Consider the following 26,764-nt stretch of genomic DNA (forward strand, 5'->3'; position numbering starts at 1 on the left):
TTTCAACGTTTGCATAGAAATATTTTTAACGTAGATAAGGAGTTTTTTACTTTGCTAGGCACATTTTTTTGATGTTCGGTGCACTGTACTTGAAGTACCCAAATATTTAAAGATCGTATTTATATGTAACTCAAAAACACCTATTCACTCCCCCATCACGTATTTCATTGTCTCACCACCTGCAAAATTAGTTAATTCATTTTTTTCATTTTAAAATGAAAAATCAAGTCAAATTATAGCGATAATTTGGTAAAAAAAACTGGGGGAATTGACGTTAAAAGTGTGCAGAAATGGAAGGAGCCGGATGAGAATGACCTCACAAAAATTTGCTATTTTTTTCACAAATTTTTACGTTGCTATGAAAAATTTTGACAAGTACCTGTCAAAGTTTGACAGAGGTCCAGCACTTGTCAAATAGTCAATGGATTTTATATGCAACAACCATAATATTTAATTGTCATTGTCGCCCTGTAATTGTCGCCCTGTCAACTGTCAAAATGTCATTTTTATGCAACAAGCCCCTGATTGAAGTATCACTCCCACACCACTCTCTCAAAATCGAATCACAATGCATAACTTAACTCTGAAAGCCTAATTTTAAAATTAATTGTAGTATTTAAATCTCAAAATTTAAAAGTCCCAGAACCATAAAATCTTAAAATTATAAAATAATAAACCTATAGTAATAAAACATAATATTCAAGTAAACAAACGGGGGTGGCCTCCGCACTCAAATTTTCTGTTATTGAGAAAATATTTACATAATTTATCTATGTATAAGTCGTAATTTTAATCGTTTGTGATAATTTAATTTTCATGAAGTCTTTTATGCTTTCCTTATTTTATTATAAAATAATATATATGTTTATTTGTTTTATATTTCTTTAATGATTGTTTTTATTTTTACCCATTTGAAATACTAAATAAGTTCATCACTTATGACTTTAGCAAGATACAAGGCATACATTCGTTTACGCTTAAATTGAAAAAAGCAAATATCTATCATAATGAGGGCAAAAATTGAACAAAAAAACTTTATTTAGCAAATCGTTTATTAACTACGAAATTTCGACAGGTCCTATCAAAAATTAAAATACCCTTTACCCGCGCGGGTAGTTCCCATTACCCGCCGGGTAGTGGGTACCCGCAAAATGGTGCGGGTAGCCGGGTAGCGGGTACCCGCAAAATGGTGCGGGTAGCCGGGTAACGGGTACCCGACCCGCTACCCGCGGCAACCCTAGTTATCAATAACACTTAACATTTCTTTCCATCCATATTGTAACATTGGCCATACAATTGTCTTTTAAACAACACGTCCGTGCTGCGTGACTGCATAGTTGGAGCTCCAGAGAATTTTCCGATTTTGCCCGAAATGCATGTCAGCTAAAATCCAGTAGCTTGCATGGTTGTTGTTAGAAGAGTCAAACGTATTGATTTCCTAAATAATTTATATGGATTTTGTACCTCAGCCGTCATACTGACCAAGGTAGACGAAGACAATTGAAAAACTTTTGCTTCGTGTATCTTATCCGTAGCTAAGTGACTATTTGTGTGGATTTGAGTCATTTAAACTTTCATATTAGGTCAGTAGTTACTAAATATGTATCTGCATTAAAGTGTTTTCTATGTACAATATGGCAAAACATATTTTTGCCTTTAGCTTTCTTTTAGTACTTGCATTCACGTCAATGTCATGCTTCAGTTTTCAAAATATTGCCAATTTATTTCCTTCAGGATCAACGCTACAAATCATTTCCGACTTTAAGACAGAGCAGTCCGAGTTTTGGATAGCCGAATTTCTTAATTTACTTCTACAGAATCCATACTTTCTAAGAGTATTGTATCATCGACCAATCCCCCATAGCATTGAAGTTAATCCACACTACGCATCTTGTGAAAGTAATGAATTCATATTTTCCGAATATTTTGGTCACACCAATACCCAGATTTCCTTCATTCTTCAACCACAACTTGAAACAGACTCCGAGAAGGATAAACTCATAGAAACCCGGAAGCACTTAAATTACTGTGGAGAAAGTCCAAATTTTATATTCCTGGTTTTAGGCTTATTAAATGACAAGACCTTCAAAATTTCTACAGAGGCAGCATCAACATCTAAAATGTTCGTAATCTCTGGGACGCCAAGTCAGTCAAAAATTCTCAAAATCTACGTAGTCTGTTGGAGTTGCGGATTTCCCTTGGCTCAACTAAGCCCTCCTGTAGGCAACTTAGAAGGGGCTTGGAAACTGCACAATGCAAATTTACATTATTGGGCTATAAGCTCATTTGGGGGTCCATCTTTTAATTCGAATAGACAAACTTGTAGTGCTCTTTGGCGTGGTGGAAAAAAATTCGCAAAACAAATTATATGTGCACAACTTGCACTGGGTGACAAATATAACTTTAGTGACGTCGAAGTGGACGGACGTCAGGTGAAGAGTCCGAATGGGAGGGATAGAGAGGGTACAATTAACTATATATTTGCGGTACCACCAGCTTCGGGTTTTATTAATGGGTCATTCATGTACCCTTTGAATGCATCTTTCTCCTGGCTGCCACATCTTAGTCAGCGGTATGAGTTTAGATTAGCAACGATAACCAGTAAGAAATCAAAGCTGGAAGGTTTGCAAGGTGTAGTTATGCCCCTTGACTGGTATACCTGGGTAGCTTCACTGGTTTGTTTTATTCTCATTGCTCTTTTTATCTCAGTAATTATGTAGGTTGAAAGAAAGTAGGGAACCAGGATTGAAAAAGTTAATCGCATACTTCACAATATATTGGCAGTGGATCCTAAGTTGTCTTTCCGGCCAATATCATGGAACCTCTGGTATTCGGCGTATATTACATAATTTTCCAGTTTTAGTTTTCGTCTTCGTTATATCATTCTATCTCCTGGGAATCGCTTGCGCACATTAATCAAAATTAGGATGAGAGTAAATGCCAGTGAAGTATCCCCGTTCGTGGCTGGTCTAAATATTTCTAAGTCCTTCGGATTTGATATTAATATAGATAATGGCGAAGTAACATTTGCAGTACTAAGTTTGGAACGTGAAGTGAAGGAAATGCTAGATGGTCTAAAATTGAACCGGGATCTACATGTCGTAATGAGCAAGGATACACCAATATATTTTTTATATACTCCGATAGGTATTCGACGTGGAGTATGGTATTCTCTTATATCAGCTGGTATTGGTCAGTTGGCTCAATCAGGTTTGTTCGAATTTTGGGGCCATTTGCATGCTGCAAATGAATTTCTGCAAGAGCTGAAGAAAATAAGTGTACAAGACAGGTCAATATATCGAAAAATGGTTACTATAGAATTGTTCAGAGTAAGAAAAGAAATCGTATTTGACGAGCAAGTTTCGATGTCTGCTTTGGGGGAGGTAGTCGCGCTATGTGGTGGTGTAATTTGTGCCGCGATAGTGGGCTTCATGTGGGAATGGTTGAGTTATGAAGTGGTTAGATCAATAGGCCGTAAATGTCGACAAGCTGTGAATCGACTAGTCATCGGGATGAAACTTTTGGTCGTCTTTTTCAAAAAATTGGTTGCTGCGGTGGAGCAGACAATAACCACACTTAAATTGCTAATGTTTTATCAATTGTGTGAATGTTACAGTAAGTATTTTTAGTTTGCGTGTGCATGATAATATGTACAAGAGAACTTAGACGGTTTAGTCTGGACTAACGCTGAAGTAAGTAAAACTGTAATGGGAGAACTATATGATATTATTACATGGGCCATAGATACGTGTTTAGAACAGACACCTATACTTTGTCCAATGGCACCCAGATCAAATTAGTGGCCCTGGACCTTGACCACCGACACCCAGCGGCACCTAGTGACACTGGCACTTCGAACGGCATCGAGTGTCTGACACTGGGTGTCATAAATGTATTATTGCCAGGTTTGGTACTGGCACTGGGAAAAAATCAGTGGCACTGGCAGCTTGTCCTCTGGCACCCACAAAATGTTGTGGCACAGATACTGTGGACGGCACTGATTGTCCGCACATCTATGATCTAGACTTACCGTGAAGTAAATAAGACCTCAATGGGAGAACTATGTGACATTATTATATAATTATAATTATGTTGGGGTAGTAAAGTAATTATGCTTAATTACATATGTAAGTGCGAGTGTATTCTGGCACAAGTTGCTATGCATAAACTAGTCATCTGGCCTCCTTTAATTGGGCCAACCATAATCGACTGGTTCAATGTACGGAAGGGATATGTAAGATATTGATTGTATACACCTTAACTTTACAAAGATAAACCTGGTCAATGATGCTAAATAAACCTAAAATAAAAAATCGAAAGGATTTATGTTAATATTCACATTTAAACAATTGCTTAGAAATTGTGTTCTACTAACTCACTAGAAGCACTTGAGGTATGTATTATTAATAAATGAATATACACAGTTCACAGATATTTAATTTGTATATGGTAAATACTATGAATCTAATAAAAACCTCAGTTGCGGTGTAATCGCGTATTTAAATTTGATTTATTTATTATAAATACTTGGGTATTATAAATACACTGTAGACATTATGGCTTACATTCTCTTGTTATAACATTTCAAAAGTAAATAGTTGTCAAATATTTTATTGTTACATTTTAAGTGCAACAAGGTCCCAAAATAGGGAAATCTTGGCGAGTGAGGATTGGCAAAATTAAACACATTTTGACTGTAGAAGGTTTGCATCACCGCTCGAGTTATACAGCACAGTACAGACTTTGGGATTTTGTACTTTTCCAAAACTTTTCTCTCCGACAGTTTACCATTTTCGTCCCCTTTCCAACCTTGAACAATCAAGTCCCTGATAGGAATTGGAACTTTGTTTATGCGAAGAAAACATTTCCAACCAATAGACACGAATTTTGTCAATTTTTGATTTATTTCGCAAAGCTGCGACCGGTTTCGCCGTATTGACAGCTTCTTCAGGCTGCGAAATTAGACAATAAATTATTTTTATAAGCTAAGATAAGAATTCAAATTAAATTAAGAGATTAAAATTACAATAGAAAATCAAATCAAATTAAGAAATTAAGAAACAATCTTTCCCACTTTCCCCGGAAATACACTTATATTCACGCCATTAAGATTAAGTACGTCTACTAAATAATATATCAATATTGTAAATTACCTGCTTTGGTTTTATTAATTTGTGATACAGTTTTAAATTTATTTTTCTAACAAATAAAATTTGTGGGCTTTTTATTTTAGTTCATACTTCGCCACTGGTTGAGTCAAAACTGAGACATACATACATACATATGTAACTATTTACCTTGTCTGCAATACTTTTCAAGTTGGCTTATCTTTCTGCATGACATAATAAAATTAAGCTTATTAACTATTTCTTGATATTGTATATTCTGATCTCTCCTTGCTTCGTTTTTGATAAAATCTATACATAATTTTTCAAAACCATACATATTTCTATAAAAATCCATCACAAGAAAGGTTTTTTCATGCATACTTATTTCTCTTTTTGCATTGACATGGGTAAACTTGTCTAAAATATTTGGATTATTTTGTTTTAAATGGTTAATTACAAGTAGGGTCTTGGGTTTAAGAATATCGTGTCTACTCAGAGTATCGACCTTTTGTTTAAATTTAATTAATGAATTTAAAGGATATCCTCTGCTCATAAATTTTTCAAATAGCACCTGGATTTCTTTTTCACATTTCTTAGCATCTGAACATATCTTTTTAACACGTAACGATTGACTATGTGGTAATGATTGAAGTAGAGATTTTGGATGATTCGACTCGTAATGTAAAAAAACACTTTTAGCCATTGGCTTTGTGTACAATGATGTTATAATTTTGTTCCCTTCTGTAATTGTCAATTGAACATCTAAAAATTCAATCGATTTAAAATCTACTTTTGTAGTAAATTTTAGATATTCGTGATTAAAAAATTCGTTACACCATCTATTAATATCGTTAATTGTTGATATATCTTACTATTAATAGTCCATCATCCACAAATCTCGCGTTAAAAACTATTTCGAGATGATTTTTAAACATTGAGTGTAATTCATAAAACGCCGTGATATTGGCAATTGTGACTGACGCTGAGTTTCCCATTTGAATCCCTTGCACTTGTTTGTAATAAAAATTATTAAATTCTAAGTGATTATAGTCAAGACATAAATCTAGTAATTCTTTAAATTGTTTAGATGTAAAATTATATGGAAGACTTAAATATTTTTTATACATTTCATAAGCTCTAATACAAAACATTTTACAATTTTTCAGCTTCAAACTTGTATACATACTTGAAATATCATAAGTAATTAAAACATATTTTCTATCAGGTCTTAGATTTAGGTTATCAAGTAAAAGTAATAAATGACTCGTATCAATCACAAGATTTGGGATAAATGTCATTACTGGTTTCAAAATATAATCAACTAATTGACATAAATATTTATTAATTGTGTTACAAGTGCTGCTAATTGGTCTTCCAACGGGAAATATTTCATAATCTTTATGAATTTTTGGCAAAATATAGAAATTTGCTGGCCTATAATTAAAATTAATCAAATTAGTAAGTTTTGTACTGTTTTTATCACTAAATTGAATCTTCATACATTTTAATCTATCAGTAAATTCTTCCATATGCTGATGAAAGTGTGATTTTGTCGAAGGTTGGTAAATATTTTCATCGTGTAATTGCCTTAAAATCTCATTATCATAATCAGTTTTATGCATAATGCATATACCAGCGTTTTTGTCTGCGTTTTTAACAATCAAGTTATTTTGTATGAAAAAATCTTGAAATCTAACTAGAACTTCAGGTGGAATGAAATTCTCCTTTTTGTATTTCCTATTAATTAAATACATAAATTTTTGTGTAATATTTAGGTCTGGAAAAATATCATTTTGAATGTGACAAGACATTTTTAATGGATAAATATACTTTTTGATATTAATGAGCAATCTGTCAAAATCTGATAAAACTGACTCTTCATTTCTTTGCTTAAACAAAGTTACCCAACTAATTTTTCGTAGTATTTCATTAAAATCGTTTTTTAACCTCTCAAAACTAAATGGTTTCAGTAAACAAAAATTAAGACCGAAGGATAAAATAAATGAAATGTACCCTGGAATTTTTATATTTGTTAGATTGTGAACTGAAAGATTTTGTTTTTTGAAACTAATAAACATTTTTAAAAGTTTGCTATTCTGTTGTTTTGTAAGTTGTTCTTTACATTGGAGAATCTTTTGCATATTTATAAATTTTCTTTTCTTACACTTTACACTTAACTTAATGGCGTCGTCCCCTCAGGTGAAAGCTGAAATTACCTCCTTCCGTGTCGAATTTCCATTCGCTGTCATCTTCTTACCATCTGGAATCGTGTGGTGAAAGTATCGTTCATTGAAATTACCACGAGAATTATGTCCCCGATAGGACGTTTGGTTACTGCCGGTATTGTAGGGGTAGATTTTTCGAGCTCCATCATTGCGGAAGTCCCTGCCGTTTTGTGTGCCAAGATATGGTCGTCTACTTAAATTTCTACTAGAATTGTGCCCATAATTAGCTCCTCTTCGATTGTTGTAACTCCCTCGTCGTCTTATGCGTCCTCTTCCATAAAAATGGTTCCCATTTCGAGATTCGTTCTGGGGATAAGCATTTCGGGGATATGGAGATTCCTCGGAGAACATGTCATCTACAAATTAATATGAAAATAATGAGTAAATTGTAGTCAAATATTAATAAATAAATACACATAAATAAATCAATAAATAAAATCAGTAATAAATAAATTGCTGGACGTTAACTTGCTAAAACGTCGGCTGACTTCGAATATCTATAGGGAGGTAGTAATATCATAATTGCTGCCGCAATTAGTTTCTGGTTGGTAGTTGAAGGAGATAGCCTAAGACGAAATATTTTGTACTAAATATTAATTGGGAAATTTGTTTGTGGCTTACCCTTTAACTTCAACTAATTTCCCTACAAATGCATTAATTAAAATTGTGGATGAAGTTTTGTCGACGCAGCCTTTTTGATTGCATTCATCGACTAACCGAGAAATCTCCGCGCTTTCCGTCGCTGCTGCATTTATTATGTTAATTAAGAACAAAATTTAGCTAAATAGCCGTAAAAAATAATCCCTCCTACCTGTGTAAAATTGTCACCCTCTAAACTCGACGACGAACTGCTTCTGAAACTAGTGTTGGATCCAACCGGGCTGCTCACTGAAAATTGTACATGAAATTGCAAATCAGAGATAATTATAAATAGATAAATTACCCACCGTAAATAATTGATGGCGCAGGAGAGACTGGATCTAACACCACTTCGCCCTTTACAAAAAAAACTATATTGGGAGTAACGGGTTGTTCAACAAGGATCGGGAACACATCCTCGTCAATTTCTGCTTCTTGGTCATCTTGCAAATAAATATCTGACCCAAGGTCCAAGTCAAATTTTTGTTTCACTAAAACAATAAAAAAGTTTAAAATATTTAATCATGACCAAATATATTGAGGATAAAAAAACCACTTTTCAATTGTTTAAAGAAGTAGAACAGTTTGTCCTAAATCGTTTCAAAGCTGCTCGTTTATCAATGCTCCACGTTAGTGAGGTAGATTTGAGAAGGTGGGCCCTGACAAAATCACGTGAATTCGAACTAAAATTTAAAGCAAGTCCAAAATGGGTACACGATTTTAAGGTGCGCAATAGGATCGTAGGAAGAAAGATAACCAAATATCTTACAACCACTGAACAACAAAATTTCCGTCGCGTGGAGGATGAAGCGTGTGAATTTGTTCAAAGAGTTAATGAAAATCTGGCACAAATACAACCTGACCATGTCTACAATTTCGATCAATCTGGATTCTCGTACGAATATACTCCAAGAAGAACACTGTCGCACAAAGGCGAAAAAGATACTCTCGGACTTGTTGTATCCCAAAACGCAAAATCGCATTCGTACACAATTATGCCCTTATTATCTATGAGTGGCAAATTCACTGGAAAATTCTTGCTTTGTCTGCAAGAACCGAAAGGGGTGCTTGGTCCAAGAATCAGTGAAACTTTATGGGTTCCGGATAATATATACTTAACCGTCTCAAAATCAGGCAAGATGGATAAGCAGATGATGAAACAATGGGTGGATGATTGTATTCAACCTTTGACAGATGGCCGACACATCATGCTGATTTATGATTCGTGGGCTGGCCAGATTGACGGTGAAACGTATGCTTCCTTGGGTGAAAATTGTCGAAGAGAACAGATTCCTGCAAAGGCTACATCACTTATCCAGCCGCTGGACAAGTACATATTTCGTCAATACAAAATTTTCCGTCGTATTATTTTCGAAAGAGTTATTCTCGATGAATTGGATTTGGATATTCACAAAAGGGAAAATGTTTTAAAAATGCACTCACTAATTTTTAACCAGTTTCAATCTGAAATATTTATCCCAATGTTTAAATATTCGTGGTATGCATGCACATACACTACTGAAAAAGAAGAGTTTAAAAATGTTAAGGAACTGCTTTTTTCATCAGACTATGATAAGTGCGAGATGGATTTGTGTGTTTTGGAACGTTTCATTAATTGTGCACATTGTAACCACCATTTATGTTTCGAACATTTTTTTGTTCAATACCACTACCACCCAACGGAAAACCTCGTGGAGAATCAGAATAATTAAGGTTAGATTTTAAAACATTTCTAATAACGCATGGGTAACGGGCGGTTGGCTGCGGTGCCGGTGAGGGTGAGGGCCCCGTCACCACTGTCGCGACAGCACGGTCTTCCGCTCGCCACAAATATCGTCACAACATGACGAAAAGTGAATTTTACACGGAAATTCTGTCAGTTCACGATAAAAGTCATGTATTGTGCCCATTTTGGTATAGGTGTCGACCCTTAAGTCGTTGGACACCATTGGAAGGGTTCCTTGTTAGATTGTCAAGAAGTTAAAAACACTGATTTCTAAATTCGTAGATAAATATTTTGTTAACAAATCTAATTGCATCACAAAAGCAATATTCGCTACACCCTGATCACTTGTATTTATCTGAAAACATTCAACTCGCTTTTAACGTTCATTCGCAGTTGAGCTTATATCAATATTAAATTTACAATAGATTAGACGGAGCCTGGAGTTTATCAAGTGGAATTGATTGAACTGACAGAAATCAGACACGTACATGGACCATTTTACGATGAAATTACCTATCTGTATACTTACATAATATTGGATGGAGCTGTCTTTCGCTGATATCAATGACAACGTTTCAAACGCCAACATTAATTTATTTTCTTATCAAGAATGGAATTTTAGTTTATACAATTTGTATATAAACTGTATGCAATGCATTCTATATAAGTATGTAGAAAGATAAAATATTGGTCACGGGGCCTTGATAGGTAGTCGAGAAAGAGGAATAACTTGGGGCAACCATTTTGATAACAATGGTTTTTATTGCATGGTACATATTGTTGTGCACATATTTCATTTCGGAATAAATCTTCGACTGCATGATATGTATCATACCTAACAATAACCATGACATGATAAGTCTACGTTATGTTTCGTGTTGGCCACCTAACCCGACATACACCAAACAATTTCCAGGTGTGTTAAATACATACGTTCAAATTAGCAGGGTAAGTGGATGCGAAAGTGTGAGGTGTACGTGTCTGATTTTGTTAAATTTTGGATGCTAATAATACGTAACCGAAATAGGGTGTGCGATTTTATGAATGGGAACTTTTTCGTCGCAGTCTTAATTTTTAATAAATTTAAATATATATTTTTAGATTAATTCAATTTCCACTAGAAGGACACATTTTGTCAAATTTTATAAATAGGTCATAAGTTTTAAAACAGACGGAATTACGGTTTGTAAAAGAATAATAAACACTTTGCCAGAGTTTAGACTTTTCCTCCCATACCCGCCATATAAAGTTCCAATCTCTCGCTGTGTTAAATTCTGGAGCTCAATATTTTATTTTTATCTCTAAAATATCCTTGGTGGTCCAATACGGCAACAAGTATATATTTTCTTAATTTAATTATTGCTACCTTTCCAACGACACATCCAGTGTTTCTTTGAAAATTTGTCACCGGCCAAAAACGAGAGTTTTTCGCAAAAGTGGTACGTATAAAATAATGACGGGCCGGTGTATACTCATATAAATATGCAATCAAATGGATCTATCTATGTATCTGAATCAATCGGATTATTATTATTATAACAGTGAATGTATGTATTCAGAGATGCAAAATGGAAAATCCAGATTACGCTTACATATTTCTCGCCCTTTGTGGCAAAACTACTGATAAAATTAGTAAAAAAAATGACATGTACAAACACCTCACACTTTAATTTAACCTTTTTGTACCACTTATTTACATATTCGTTTTCATAATTAATAATTTAAACATATGTATGAACAAACCCCAAGCGTCCTTGGCCACTTGATGACACCCAGCTCACTAAAAATGCTCCTCCACCTGAACCAGTTTATGATAACGGATCGATTTGGTTGTTACGATTACGGGGAGAGACAAAACCTTAAAATTTATGGAAACATGAACCCTCCAGAATATAATTTAAAATTAATAACATCTCCAATCAGTTTGGTACTTGCTAGAAATGACATGTTCGCGAATTCTCTTGGGTATCTAAGGCTTGCAAATGTTTTACCCAATCTGGTCGATTATTACACAATTCCTAGTCCAACGTTTTCCCATATTGATTTTGTTTATGGTGGTAATGCCAACGAAATGGTGTATAATCACACGATCAACCTCTATAATAAGTTCTCTTTAACGATTAACCCTCAATGAGTTGATGTGGGCAGTAGGATTGAATTAAGTTTTAAGAATTGGTATCCTTCAAAGATCTCCAAATTAAATAATGGTCGTAATTTTGTTTTATTTTATTCTAATTATTCGACACCGTGTAGTCATATGTAAATGCTTGCAGTTGAAGATTGTATTTGTGATTGTGCTACGATTTTTTTTACCACGATTTGTGCTACGATTTGTGTAATGATTTGTGAGTTCTTCGGATTTTTTGTAAGGTTAGGGCTTTTAATGTACAACTCCTATGCAGTCAGATTTTCGATATTTTTTATATATAAATTGATATTCATATGAAATCTATGATACGCACATTTGTCAAGAGAATAATAAAAACCAATAATGCAGTCGAAGAACAAAAGAATTAACTGATTATGCATTTTACAATAGGTCTCTTTCCAGAGCAACAGTAAACATGTATGTACATGAAAATGTTTTATAAAGGGATTTGTCCAAGTTACCGTGAGACTTGACACTCATTATTGCTGGAGGGCTTCTTTTTAAGCATATACATATTTGAAATTAAATTATCTAATACAAAGGTCAACTTTATATGATGCTGCAGTCACTAGTTTTCCTTACCATTCCCTTGGATCAACCTTGAACTTGGGGTGCTACTGATTTATATATGTATGTATCTGTATATATGTAAATGCACATAATTTTGCGGATGTGCTAACTTACGTGGTGAAGGAGTTAGTAAACACATTCACATATTTATCAATACTACCAGTTACACTTCTTTCTGCCACTGAACACGAGACAATTTTGCGTTTTGCGTTTGCTCGAATCCCAAAATTTAAACCAGGTCAAAATCAAAGAGGTGCATGATTTCCAACATGTAAGAGGCGGAGGTAAGAAACATCCAGCTTCATTCCTCCATTAAGCTGGCTGTTATGCCAATACTGAATAAATACACTCATCATCCTGCCCTTTCACTCCCATTCTTCATATTTATCTCGTGTACATACATAATTTTGCAAATAATGAATCTATTCATATCGGCCTCTCGGTTATGTACCACTGTTGCTTTGTTTATTAATGGATTATTATTTATTTAAGCTAAATAAATCATATGAAATGAAGCCAATGATTTAATTGTTTTATATGTAATTTCTGCTCCTGGGGAACAATAATGCGCAGAAAGGAGGTCAGGTTGTTGTACATATATCTTAGACAATAGTGCTGCGTCAATCGTGGGACATTGGGTACAAAGCTCCACAGAAATTTAGAACCTTCTAATGCTTGATAACTTCTCTCGTCCACGTAATCTTGTCACGTTATCGGGCCAAACTTCCCCCATGGTTCTGAAACGCTTGGAGTATGTTAGAGAGATTAAATTACATATTTGACGCGTCCTAATTCCAATATTTTTGCTTCTTTGAATCCATAAATCCATACAATTGGACAGCTGTGATTGTCTCGAACTCGTGTATACTAGGTTAATTTTGATACTTGAGAATGCAATGTGGATCAAATTTGTTAAAATCGTAGGTATAAAATCCGCATATTGGAGTTAATCCGGTACAAATAAATCGAAACGATTGCGAGAGACGCATTAAATTTTACAACTTTCTTGACTTTTCCACTTTGAGGTAAATCTCGGAAATATGTAAGTTTAACTACATTTAACTTAACAAGAATATCGAGAATTTTGCACCTAGAAACCACAGTAACAAGTTGAGAGATGTATTAGTTTCGTATGAGTAACTTAAAACCAGTGAAATGGGTTTCAACTACATACATAATTTGTCCATTAAAAACAAAATCTAATTTAATTTGTTATTTCTTTATCAGCATCTGAATCCAAATGAGCTTCATCACTTTGCTACTTCTTCTTGGTACGCCCACCACCTTTGCGTCAGTGCTAGACGCTCAGCACGCACTTCGTAATGCAGAACCGGTGACGTTCTCCTTCTATGGATCTATTTTCCTGACAGGCCTGTCATCCACGGGTGTAATACGTACTGAATACAGTCATGAGCGAAACGTTAACGAGACACGGTTCGCCTGGGTGTTTAATTCTTCAGACGAGACGTTAACAAAATATGAGAAGAAGACTACTCCAGGAAAATCAGTCTGCATGACGGCGACGGGAAGGGGATCCAACGTTGTCCTGAAACCCTGCAATGCTACAGACCCACGTCAAAAATGGCTTATGCTACAGACATCAACGGTAGCGATGAACTGTAGATTTTGCAACGAGGAGATCTTCTCATGTTTAGAGAGGCATGAAGACAACTCAGTTACACTGGAAGAGTATGAAGGGGGCGGTCAACAATGGCTAGCCCGTACTTATGGTGTGTATAGTGAATACTGAAGTGATGCTACTTTGTAAATATATTGAGAATTGACAAGTTTGGAAAAGTGTTAGCCGTGTGATAGTTGAATTATATATGTAAACACTTTATATTTACATCCCACTTCGAAATGCGAATAGATTAGAGATTTGAATTTAGCCTACATACGATTCGTTTAGTCATGTGCTTGTAGTATTAAAATTGCTGGGTAAAGTGAAATAAAACGCACGATTCATACACATCTACATGAGACACGAGATACAAAGTCGTACTACTTTAGTTTCTTGCCCATATAACCGGCGTCAGACGGGCTTATTCGCTAGTAGATTAATGTACACAGAATATGAAATGAAATGAATAATATCCATTAGATATATCATAAACATATGTGTGCTACATGAATTCTTCAACATCGAAACCACACGAATTTGCGTGATTCAATATTTAAAAAAATATTTTAGTCGATAGCAACATCCGTAAATAAAATATAAGACTGATGTTTGCATGATTTGGGAACTTTATTATTTATAAAAGCTAAACCAGTATAGAACGAAATAATAACTCAGTCTACCTGGCCTAGGGGATAGATCATAATATCTATAACCATAAGGCCGTAGGTTCGACCCCTCTTGATGTTGTATTTAGCAAAAATTGGATTCGAACAGACTGAAACATTGAATTTGTATGGGTCTGGCATTAATTTGCATAGATATTTAATCTATGGTGGTTTGCTTATCATAGCATACCATCCAGCTACCTATCCTTCCAATCCAATCCCCATTTTCTTATTTACTCCCTTTCCTCTCCTACTATCCACGTCTAAATTGTTCAGCTGTATGCTTGGCATGCATAGAAGCAGTTAATGATGCCATCCCTATCCCTCGTATGAAAAAGACTTAGAGTCACTACGAGTTGATGTAAAACCTTATACAATACAATACAATACTGGTCGTGGTATTTTGTGGGATTCTTACTGTCACGTTTAACGACACTTTCCTGCAGATATAAATATATTGTATTTTTAGACACCAAATTCACGCAAAAATGCATAATTTTGTTTTCTGGCTGATTACTGTCTCAAAAATAAATAAATCTCTCTGCGATCTCCCTTGCTTTCAAGAAGTTGTAACAGCAAAACCCCATCAAGCAGAAAGTATCCGAATAATTACGCTGTTTCTTACAAAGTATCCAACACTATTTTGGTATGGAGACTTTACAAAGGTAAAAGAAAAATATGATTTGGACCTCATTGGAAAATTACATCGTAATAGGTAACGAATATTGCAAAATTTATATCAATTAAGAATGCTTAACAAGATTAAAAATATATTTAGTAATCCTAGCAACATTTTCTACTACGTCAATGTACCATGGAATGAAACATTTTCCTCAATCCAAACTTCACGTGACGCTCTTAATCAAAGAAACTCAGTTTTTGTGTTACTCTTTACAAATCTGGAATTGTGGAAAACGACCGAAACCAAATTGACCAACATCCTACTCAAGGAGGATGAGGAACCTGAAAATTTGCGAATCACTACAACATTGCTGATAAACCAAGGCATCGATCCGAACTTGGATAGCGAATACTTAACATCATGGCAAACCTATAGCGTAATCATGAAGAAACATGTCTATCCTTTAAAAAACATTGAGATTGCTTTGCCCTTGGACTTTTCGAGTTTCCTCGAAGGGCAAGAATTGTTCAAAACAATCAACGCACACAACGAGAGGGATCCAATTCGAAATAAAGCCTTTTATGATGACCTTTTCGGTATTATGAATACCGTAAAACTTCCATGCTTCAAAATGGGGGATGTTGAAAAGTACGTAAACCACTGTCGTTTCCTTTCCGTCCTTACAGTAATTGTGATAGATCATTTAAATTTTAGCAAAATTAATGTTTTGCCTTCGGTTGAATTTGATGAGTTGTCTGAAACCAATATGCTTTCTAGTCAAGCGAAATATGTCAGTTTTGATGTAATGAGAGATGAAGATATTAATTTCATTTTTCAAGTGAATGCAGATCTCTCGTACTATTCGATTGAGAGGCGTACATATATTTATTGTGTGGAGAATATTGCATGGTTTTTGGGGGATGGCGACAAAAGTGCCCGAGACAGAAGTGCCCGCGACAAATGTGTCCCGACAAAAGTGCCCAGCGACAAGAGTGCCCACAACAAAAGTGCCCGCGACAAGTGTGCCCCACGACAAGAGTGTCCGTGACAATAGTGCCCCACGACTAAAGTGTCCACGTATCAATGTATCATATGCGACGTATTAAATATAAAGCCATTTGAAGTAATCTTTCCACTTATTACATGAGTTACAAGGTCAAGTAGCACATTTTATTCATCAAGCTTAAATAAAAAATCATATAAAAATATTCCAGCTTAACAAAAAACATATGGAATAAACGGATCTTATTTAAAAGTAATCCACTCCTCGAATGAATTCCAACTTCAGAACTTTGCCATACTTCTCGACAGCAGTCTTCAGAAGACCTGCAAGTTCCAGTATTACACACTTGCAATTCTTATTTTACTTGTCTATTTCGTTTAAATTTTTCGTGATTTTTTAAATTATAGTATCTTTTTTGGTTATTTGAAGGTTAGAATTCAAATCTACGACATATTATTCGTTTTAGCCCGAGCCAGGGCTTATGTACCCGTTATGTCTGTCCGTCTGTCCGTCTGTCTGTCAACACGATAACTCTCTTTAAACTCAAGCGATCGACTTGAAATTTTTACCACATCTATATCGACCCAAAAGACAAATCGAGTTCGAAGATGAGCCAAATCGGTCAAGTGGTTGACCGGTGGGGGTCATGTAGGTGGTGGGGTTATTATGCATCAAATTTTCAAAATTGTCGTAGAAAGCTGAAATTTGGTACATAGGTAACTAATGGCTTCTAGTGAAAAGATATGAAGTGAATTTGGGAAAATTTTTATCTGGAGGGACCCTATGGGGTCACCCAAACTGATTTTTCAAAATCGTCCAATTAAGCTGAAATTTGGTATGGAAGTCGATGACAGCTTATAATGGGAGTTTATAATGTACAATTTTGAAAATTTTTATCCAGAGGTACCCTGTGGGGTGACCCATACTGATTTTATAAAATCCCTCAATTAAGCTGAATTTTGGCATAGAGGTTGGTAATGAGTTCTAATGAAAGAATACGAAGTGAAATTGGAAAAAAAAATTCAGGTGGAGGGATCCTATGGGGCTACCCATAGCGATTTTTAAAAATCGTCTAATCAAGTTAAAACTTCACATTGAGATTTCTGACCAACCCTGGCTCGGGCTAAGCAAAGCTGCACTGTAGGTTTTACGTATAAAGTATTATTTTTATTTAAAAATGAGCTTGAATAACTCAGATTTAGATGAATTGTAAGTATTGATTCATCCAATTAAATACTCAAATTAATTACTTTTAAGTAAGATCCGTTTATTAAATATGTTTTTTGTTAAGCTGGAATATTTTTATATGATTTTTTATTTAAGCTTGATGAATAAAATGTGCTATTTGACCTTGTAACTCATGTAATAAGTGGAAAGATTACTTCAACTGGCTTTATATTTAATACGTCGCATATGATACGTGGACACTTTAGTCGTGGGGCACACTTGTCGCGGGCACTCTTTTCGCTAGGCACTTTTGTCGTGGGCACTCTTGTCGCTGGGCACTTTTGTCGGGACACATTTGTCGCGGGCACTTCTGTCTCGGGCACTTTTGTCACCAACTCGTTTTTGGAACCCAAGTGGGACATATTTCTCGCTCCCTTCCAACCTTGGGTTTGGTACAGCATCTTTATCTTTAGTTTTTTAATAGGCAGTTTCAATATTTTAGTTAAACAGCCCGAACGCAAGATTTATACCGTTATCAAAATATTATTGGACAGTATCAATTACACATTTCTGTTGAATGGATATTTATCCTGTCAACTTAAAAATAATCGAGTACTTTTATCATTAATTGCTCTAAATATACTTATTCTGGTCAACGTTTATTTTGGGATTATAACTAGCGATTTTCTAGTCATGCCTTCACGACAAAAATTTTTTGATATTGATTCTCTATATGCAAACGGGTTTCGGGTGTTGGTTCACACAAGTTTCAAAGAGTGGGGTCAGGTGCATACGGATTTTATGATTAGACGTAATTTAGAGAAGGGGATAAATTTCACCTCCCCTTATAAATCCGACGATAATGGAAACGTGTATTTTGTTCTGGGGAATTTCACTTATCATTCAACTTCCCACTACGAAGTAATGCGGAGATTGAAGAGTTTCGATATTTTCGAAATTCTACAAGAACTACTGCACATTAAAGGGAATGGTAAGTTTTTTGATACTAGTAATGGGACAATTCGATGTTTTCTCTTTAACCTGGACGATAATCCAACTAGGCGTTTCCTATTTGCAAGTTTTCACTTTTGGAAGAATGAGCTACAACTGGTTTGGAAGCATTTAGGACAGGCCGGAATTAACCGGTATTGGGAATTGGTGGAGAATTGGCAAAGACTTTACAATGAATTTCTGATAGGAAATAAAGCAGGAATTTCTTTTGGGGAGAAAGAGTATTCACCGATATCGTTATATTCCCACGTACAGATGATATTTTATATTTGGATGGGTGGACTCCTCTTTGCATGGATGGTTTTAACAGCCGAGTTTATAGGGTTAAGGATATGTACGAGATAAAACTACTTGGAAAGAAAGGAATAAAACAGGAGAGTTCTAACTTTGGGAATGATAAACAGATTCTATTACTTCACCAGATAATTAGAAGGTATAGGAATTTACAATTGATCTAAAAAAATACTGCATTGAGAAAATAAAACAATTATAAAAATGAACGCGGTTGGATTGGATGGCGGTTAGAAGGTGCGATTCAGAGGTCGACGCCGACCAATTTTCGGCGGCGGCGGCGCCAATTTTTGGTGATTTTTCGGCGGCGTCAGCGGCGCGGCGCGGCGTCCCAATGTTAAAGGTATAGGAAATCGGTTTTATCGGCGGCGGCGGCGCCTAAAATGCTATCGGCGTACGGCGCGGCGGCGGCGTGAGATCGGCGGCATCGACCTCTGGTGCGATTGAGTACATAAATAATATTATTCAGGTTTAAGCCAAATAGCTATGGTAATAACCTGAACTGCTTTTTGTTCTCGCAATTGTCGGTATTGCCTTTGCGTTGAGTTTTTATTGCGACATTTAATGGAGTTGAAATTGCTTGCTTGAAATTGAGTAATTAAGATAGCAATAGTTAAGTACAAATTTCACGTTTTAAATGATGGGTGTAACTTCTGTTATGTCATATTTCGTACTCAATCTAATTGTTTTTATTCATTAATTCAGTTTTAAATTGTGAATGACATGATTATTCTGTACTGAAATTAAACTAAATGTATTTTTAAATAGTTTTATATTAAAGTATGAAACAAGTAGCTAAGTTGTTATCGTCTTTCGTAAATGTTACTTGTAAAGAAAAATTAACTGAATTAAAAATCAAAATCCGAATTCGAGAAGGACACAAAGCAATATTCCAAGTATGATTTTAAACTACATACTTAATCTGAAATACTTGTCACGTAATTCATGACAAAGCGAATTGTATTAATAGTTAGATTTATGCATATCATAAAATAATTTTGCAACAATATTTTTGTCATTGAAGAGCATATCGTTGTACCAATTCCGAACTGACATAAGTCCAGTCCATGATTTATTCTGAAATGACACATATGCACCAGAAGCATATAGAAAACGACTGCATTTAGATATGGCATTTCAGAATTAGTACGACGGTATGTGAATTGCCAGACTGTATGTTAACACATTGAATGATTTACTCCAACTATGTAACTAATCAAAAATTTCAATTAAAAATCCCTTCAAATCCTTAACCAATGACTAACTCAGTAATATATGTATCAGTAACTCAGTAACATTCTTAACTTACATACATATAGCATCGGATCAGATTAACTTGAACTCCGAAACCATAAACCCCTTCACCAACCGTGTCAGTAATATCAAGACAAATGCAGATCTAGAGGAGGTGAGCGCATTTCTCGTACTGTCCAACTCCGTATGGTGATTCACTCACAATGTAATCATGTGGAAGACAAACGTTATAACTTTGGTGAGATTTGCGCAAATATTGCAGTTTTAATTATTTTAAGGCTTTCCCAAGTTGGGATATATCCAGGGTTGCAGAAATCTCATCTTACCTCCACAAATCTCATCTCAGTGAGAAATAGTGAGATCTATGAGAAATATTGAGAAATATTCTAACGCCATCCAGCGGAGTCAAAGAAAATATGTAATTTTTTCAATGAATTTACTAATTGTATTTATTTATTAACTAACATAATAGTTTTAAGCTGAAAATGTGTTAATTTCTTCCTTTAACGAAGTAAACAATGTGCTATCACATACCTATTAACCGACCTGGAGTGGGCGTACAACGGAATCAAAAAATTTTAAAGTAAGTACATTTTAAAGTAATATCTATATGAGTTGGTGATCAAAACCATTTTAAATTTGCTTATATATAAATTTTGGGGGCTCTAATCTTGGATAACCAAACTAGAACTATTCGGGCGAGTAGTGGCCATACCTGTCCAGCAAAAATATATTCACTCAAATATTCACTCAAAGTCATCATGCTTAGGCAACATTCACACATTTATTCAATCAATCTTTCAACAATTCAAGTATTCAAACGTTTATTCACTCACAAATTTAGTCCTTCAATAATTCAATCAATTCATGGGGAATTCGAAACCTACAAAATTAACAGGTCAGCCCTCATGCAGGAAAATAGTGAGAATTGAAAGGCTGGAAACTATAGAATTTTCAATGCATGAACATAGATCGGCATGGTCGCTCGACCATTGGTCGATTTTGCGACCAGATGGTCGATGGTCGCAAAATTGACCAGTTGGTCGATGGTCGATGGTCGCGAAAAATTGGTCATGGTCGATGGTCGATGGTCGCGAAAAATTGGTCATGGTCGATGGTCGATGGTCGATGGTCGCAAGAAATTGGTCATGATCCATGGTCGATGGTCGCGAAAAATTGGTCATGGTCGATGGTCGATGGTCGCGTGAAAATGGTCGATGGTCGCAAAATTAACCAGTTGGTCGATGGTCGATGGCGATGGTCGCAAGAAATTTGTCATGGTCGATGGTCGATGGTCTCAAGGAGTTTGTCATGGTCGATGGATTAATTAACATAATGGACGTTAAATTAATAATTAATAAATTTTGGAAGGATTTATGTAAGTCCCCCTTAAATAACTTCCAGATCACTCTCTTCCCTGATATTGGCAGGCGATCTGGACTCTGATGGGATTGAGTGTCTCCTCAAAGTTCCTTCTTCTTTAAAAAAACCTAGAGTTTGAGATTCAGTACGATGCCGAGTTCCAAAATGGCGACTACCTGCAAGAAAATCTCTACACTTTGCTGAGGACGCATTCCCTCACCCTAGAAAGTTTAACGGTACAATTCCCTACAGCCTTTGATAAGGTGATGGAATGGAAATTCCCAATATTCAAGGCCATGAAACGGTTCCACATCGAGAGTGGGATGAATAACAGGGTTGAATTTGAGATGGGTTGCTGTGTATCAAGAAAGTTTGGTCGGATTGATTACACCAAGTGTTTCCCGGTCTTGGAAAGTTTACATGTGATTTCGACTTCATGGCAGAGTTTTTCCAGCGTGGAGGAAATGGGATTTCTGGTTCCGAAGGGTAAAGAAGGTTCTGTAGGGGTCGGGTCTGCGAAAAAAGTTGAGATGAATATTCCCTACGATGTTGAAAGGAAGGATCACATGGAAGCTCGGACTACTTTATTGGATCGGTTGGTGAAGACTTTTCCGAACGCGAGAGATTCGGTAAGGATACGAATCATTAACAACTATTTAGACATGAGGATAAATATTTGTGTTTTTGTTAATATTTCCAGATCACAATTACTCCTTTTGATAGATCTGATGCATAATTTTGTGTGGGCTAAATCTTAATGCAAGTTAATTGTGCACATTAATTAATTAATTGAATGCATGTATGTAACTTGGGTCACATATGTAATACATAGAATTAAAGATAGACAGCTGCATAATAAGAAAATATGCATTTATTTATGTTCGTATTGATATTTACATGACAAACCATTCATTTATTATGTTACGGGCACCAATCACAGGTTTGATACTTAACTTACGGATAAGTAAGCACGTATTCCCTCCATCGGTGACGGTCCTGAGAGCACGTTGTTTCTCGTGGTGAGCCTGGTGGTGGGTCAAGGATCTGCGGATTGTAAATGTCCGGCCGCAGCAAAGGCTTCAACAGCCGTAAATGAGAATAAAACAATTCTGGATTTGTCATGGCGAGATTTTTCTATAGTAAACTTTCTTTAATTCTTTCCCCTATTTACTAAAGGACTTCGGTAGGAAGGAGCTTTACTTTTGTGATCTTGACGGTGGAAAGGCTTGTGAGGAAACCCTCTTCTAATGCAGTGGTCCAGATGCAGCTGCCGTTGTAGTGACAAAATGCGGGAATTGTCAACTTGACTAAAAAATTGGGCTGAATGGGCGAGGTCTCGTCAAAATAGGGTGTGGCGATGGGGAATTATATATCTCTAAGAAATTATGATTATTCCAGTTTGGTTGTAAAATTATAATCCATATTAGTTTACATGGATGGCACAAGAAATTGGCACAACAAGTGTGAAATCATTATTGAAAATAAAATCTTAGCAACTATATTCGTGTGCGAGCTCGTTATCTTACTGGTGTGTATGTTTGTATTGGTGGGGTGACGATCCTGCCATTGTTGGACAGGACCGTCAGCTGCGAAAGCAAATGATGCTTATTGCAGTCTCCTTATACACGGCACGTGCCTTAATGTGCTGATACCAAACCTCCCCTAAGACAAATAAGTCCCCCTTGACTTAAAAATTCTCCGGTCCTGACCATGAATTGAGTCAGGACCAGAAAGAGACTTGGTCGCTCCACCAAAAGACAAAGTACTGGTGGCGTATTGCTACGCCTCCCAGAGTGATGGTCCAAGTACGGTAGTGAATCCTCCACCGCACGATGACAGGCCCAAGGCAAAACTCCCCCAGTGGTTCACCTACGCTGAGACCAACTACTGAGAAACTCAGTGGGTCTCAGCCCCACCAGAGGAAGTCCCCCGGGCCACACAACCGCGCAGCAGAGCCCCCGCCAATAATGGATTCACATGCGCCACGTTATCCACCACAACGTGTGTATCTATATCAGGGGGTGAGGACTCAGTTCAAGGCCCACGGACTGACCACATAAACAAGCACTGCTCGTAACTCTCAGTCCCGCCCCCTACCCCAGAGTCGGCGTGGTAACCGACCTCAGGGTGGCTTTTTCGGGAGGGTCTGAGAGCAGCACCTGTTCATTCAATCCGGGGCACTTGTTCCTCCTCCTCACCCTGGAAGAAAATAAAGAACATTAGTAAAATTTACTAAAAATATTGCAGGCCACGTTGATGATGGAAACGTGGCCTGCAAGGATTTGGGTGAAAAAAAGTGTGGGGGTGGTTCTTTATAGAGAACCACCCAACCTTGACACGCCTCTCACTCCTCAACACAAAAATGTGTCGCCCCCACCCCCTCTCCTCGAGAAACTTTAATTTCTCTGGAAATTCAGTGGGAGAGGAGAGAAAAACACATGTTTCACTTTTAATCTCCCGCACGTGCCTATTATCTTACTGGTAAGATGTGCATGTTTTACTGTCGTGAGACCTGGGACCTATCTGAACTACTTGGCAGAAAAGAATGCAACCAATTTAATTAAAACCTTAAACAATGTGGTCATACTTACAATGCGGATGTGTCAGCGGCTACACTCCGATTTCGACCGGACCAATTTTATTTGGTCGTGCAGGTCAACCTTACCAACGTTTGGTTTTGCACTTTTCTTAATGCGCGAGTTTGACCGCGTGGCGGGATTTAAAAAAATTTTTTTAGCCAAAACCTCGGGTTTTCAAAACGCTGTAACTTTTCGAATTTTGGCGCAATTTCAAAAAATTGAAAACATGTATTCTTAGAATTACGTACTTGAATTTCTAAAAATGCATTTTAAAAATTGTCAAATTTTTTTGTCAGCTTTTGAATTTCGAAAAATTAAAATATCAGCAAAATTTTAGAATTTTCAAAAAATTTTGAAAAAACATTTTTAGAAATTCAAGTACGTAATTCTAAGAATACATGTTTTCAATTTTTATAAATGGAGTACGCATTTCCATAAATGGAGTACGACCTTTTAACATCGTTCACAATCTCCGGGGAACAATAATCCCATCCATGCGTTGAATCGCACCAAAAATAACTATAGCCATTTTTTGCGCATGCGTTTTTGCATACCTCGCCGCCACTTGTTATGCTTAAAACCAACTGATCCTTTGACAATTTAGTTGGCTGTAGTTGGTCCTTTATGCCGTTAATTGTATTTTCTCTCATTCCTTGCACACCTTCGTAGGGGTACTCATATCTGCTGTTGATACATTGCTTGAATTTGTAGGTGGGTGGGGCTATGGATGATATCTCATTGGCATGCAGCTTCTCTACAAGATCCAAATAATTAGCGTCTACAAAAAAACTTTGCTCCCCGCATGCAGAGCAGTTCTCCAGAGTCAAAAAGACTCGGGGAGTGTATACTGTCCTGGAAAATTCAATATCCTCAATTGTATGCTCAAACGCTCGAGCCGCATCGTTGTAGTGTGCAGTTCTAACAGTGAGAAATTTTGTAGCATCGTCTTCACTGTGGAGGGAAAATAAGAACCTAGGACTCCCATTCACATCTACTGGATGAGTGCCATGGACTTTCAGGAACCACCCTTTCTTCCTGTATTTCTCGCACGGTGTAGTAGAAATAAATGTCATGTTGATCCATGCAGCGTGGAAATAATCAAGACATAATTTGTGCATTTTTGCACTGTAGCTATTCCTATCCTTTCTGTACGTTACCAAATGAGGTCCATCGAAACCCCATCTACTGCTACTCCTCTCAGAGAATAATGGAGTTATCCATGCCACATCAATTTGCTTTAATCCCAGATGTGCTTTTTCCGGAGAATTTTCCCATACTTTGAGCTTTTCGTCCCTACTAGTCCATCCAGTTGGAAGAGGTTCATCGTATTGACCGTCGAGTGCTCCAAAGAATAAAAATCGTATGTATTTTCCTTTCCATGCGCAGCCTTCTCCTTCACAGGTCCCCTGTTTGATGAACGAAGTAATGAAGGAAGCAACTGATGTAGCGGTTGATAATGCTGACAGGCCAACGCCAGCGTCCCTTCTGGGGCGTACCACCTCACCTGCCGACGAAAATATGACACCTCCGAGCTCAAAGTGTTGTACAACAAGTAAAATAAGCTGAGGAGTCCATAACCTTTCCAACGTTAATCTCATGACTTGCTGCTAAAAAAACAATACATATTTCGTTAGCTGGGAATGAGAAATTAAAAAAAAATATTCAATCTACTTTGCAAGAAAATAACATCTCAATTATCTGGGAATTTCCACTTACGCGGGCGTCCGAGTGATGTTTTAAAAAGACTGCACTACTGCGAAGTCACAATCAGAGGCAAGGGCCTGCTTAGTGCGACGGGTGAATAGTTTTCTCTTAAATGGCCGTGACAATTGGTTAGGATAACCTTCAAGTTGGATAAGTTACACCTCCTTACTAAAGTAAACCAATAGATATTTTTGGATAGAAGTAAAAAAAGAGTTAGCAATTTACCTACGCAATACATGAGATCCAGTGTCCCGTGTCAACTCAAAACTTCATAAAAGCTGGAGTAAATTTATGCATCACGTTGGCAGTGGATCAACAAATAGACAATGCGAAGTCAGTTGGACAGTTCACAAAGCTGAGAGGCCACGAGTCTCCATATTTTTCGTAGTATAAAATCAGTCTTAATTGGTTTTAATTAAAACAGATTGGACTTCTCCCATGGACTTTATAATCAACGGGTTCAAATACCAGTACTGACATTTGAGTTGGGTGTTGGCGAAATAAACAAGATTGGTTGATGGATGGGTAGATTGCGCAGAAAAGAACTCTAATTTTATTGAATTGAAATAATAATGGTTAAGTGCAATACGAATTCACTATAACTTACATTGACCCAAGTGGAGTAAACTATTAGGCCTTTTTTGTTTTTCTGGGCTATTTAAAATGAATCATTTTAAATGATTAATTTTTATTTCGGAAATCCTCATGATTGTTGAATTGAGTGGACAGACCGGCCAAGTTATAAGTTCTGCGAATGTAATTGCCTTGTTTTCTAACAACGAACCAAATTATACTGTCAACGAGGGAGATACTTGCCATGCTTTACATATTCAGTCCCAGCACTTATCTAAAATTGATGGATGAGTAAATTGATATAATTACTAGTATGTCCCATAAAGTGCACGTAATGCGTTTAAATTGGTAGGCTCGCGTTAGTAGGAAATTCAGTGGTGCCATGGTACCAATTTCATGGTAAGATGATGTACTCTGGAAAATTGTCAAAAGAACCAATAGCCAACATGCCTATTGTCATGTTGGCTATAGCCCGTGAGTACCTTACATATGTAT

At 36.4% G+C, this 26,764-nt stretch overlaps 1 protein-coding gene and 2 long non-coding RNA genes across 9 annotated transcripts; 1 reads left to right on the forward strand and 2 right to left on the reverse strand.

The window, feature by feature from the left end:
• Positions 1 to 4,532: 4,532 nt before the first annotated feature.
• Positions 4,533 to 12,729, reverse strand: LOC118436986. Of its 7 annotated transcripts, none has more exons than XM_035855712.1 (8): positions 12,532 to 12,729; positions 8,281 to 8,463; positions 8,145 to 8,221; positions 8,051 to 8,075; positions 7,955 to 7,976; positions 7,802 to 7,899; positions 7,325 to 7,689; positions 4,533 to 4,952 (listed from the first exon to the last, which is right to left on the reverse strand). In XM_035855712.1, the coding sequence occupies exons 1-8, from the start codon at positions 12,554 to 12,556 to the stop codon at positions 4,785 to 4,787; spliced, it is 963 nt and encodes a 320-aa protein (XP_035711605.1). In that variant the 5' UTR covers positions 12,557 to 12,729; the 3' UTR covers positions 4,533 to 4,784. The 7 variants fall into 7 exon arrangements, 6 of the variants coding, with proteins under 6 accessions (XP_035711605.1, XP_035711604.1, XP_035711606.1 ...); XM_035855711.1 differs by having other exon boundaries at positions 8,051 to 8,078; XM_035855713.1 differs by lacking the exon at positions 12,532 to 12,729 and adding an exon at positions 8,529 to 10,135 and having other exon boundaries at positions 8,051 to 8,078.
• A 600-nt stretch (positions 12,730 to 13,329) lies between these two features.
• On the forward strand, positions 13,330 to 14,399 carry LOC110854981. Its single transcript, XR_002548395.2, has 2 exons — positions 13,330 to 13,459; positions 13,645 to 14,399. It is a non-coding gene; the product is annotated as an uncharacterized LOC110854981 (long non-coding RNA).
• A 10,928-nt stretch (positions 14,400 to 25,327) lies between these two features.
• Positions 25,328 to 26,056, reverse strand: LOC118436994. Its single transcript, XR_004835831.1, has 3 exons — positions 25,922 to 26,056; positions 25,709 to 25,835; positions 25,328 to 25,599 (listed from the first exon to the last, which is right to left on the reverse strand). It is a non-coding gene; the product is annotated as an uncharacterized LOC118436994 (long non-coding RNA).
• Between the last annotated feature and the right edge of the window lie 708 nt (positions 26,057 to 26,764).

This window comes from Folsomia candida, unplaced genomic scaffold (assembly GCF_002217175.1).
Source record: "Folsomia candida strain VU population unplaced genomic scaffold, ASM221717v1 Fcan01_Sc011, whole genome shotgun sequence".
In the NCBI taxonomy this organism is placed as follows: Eukaryota; Metazoa; Arthropoda; class Collembola; order Entomobryomorpha; family Isotomidae; genus Folsomia; species Folsomia candida.

Excerpts from the sequence above, each read along its gene's own strand:
- LOC118436986 (XM_035855711.1), bottom strand. The coding sequence starts at position 12,556 with ATGTGTTTACTAACTCCTTCACCAC. Across the intron at positions 8,079-8,144 it reads AGGGTGACAATTTTACACAG|CAGCGACGGAAAGCGCGGAG; the intron begins GTAGGAGGGATT and ends TAATAAATGCAG. Across the intron at positions 7,900-7,954 it reads AAATTAGTTGAAGTTAAAGG|GCTATCTCCTTCAACTACCA; the intron begins GTAAGCCACAAA and ends ATTTCGTCTTAG.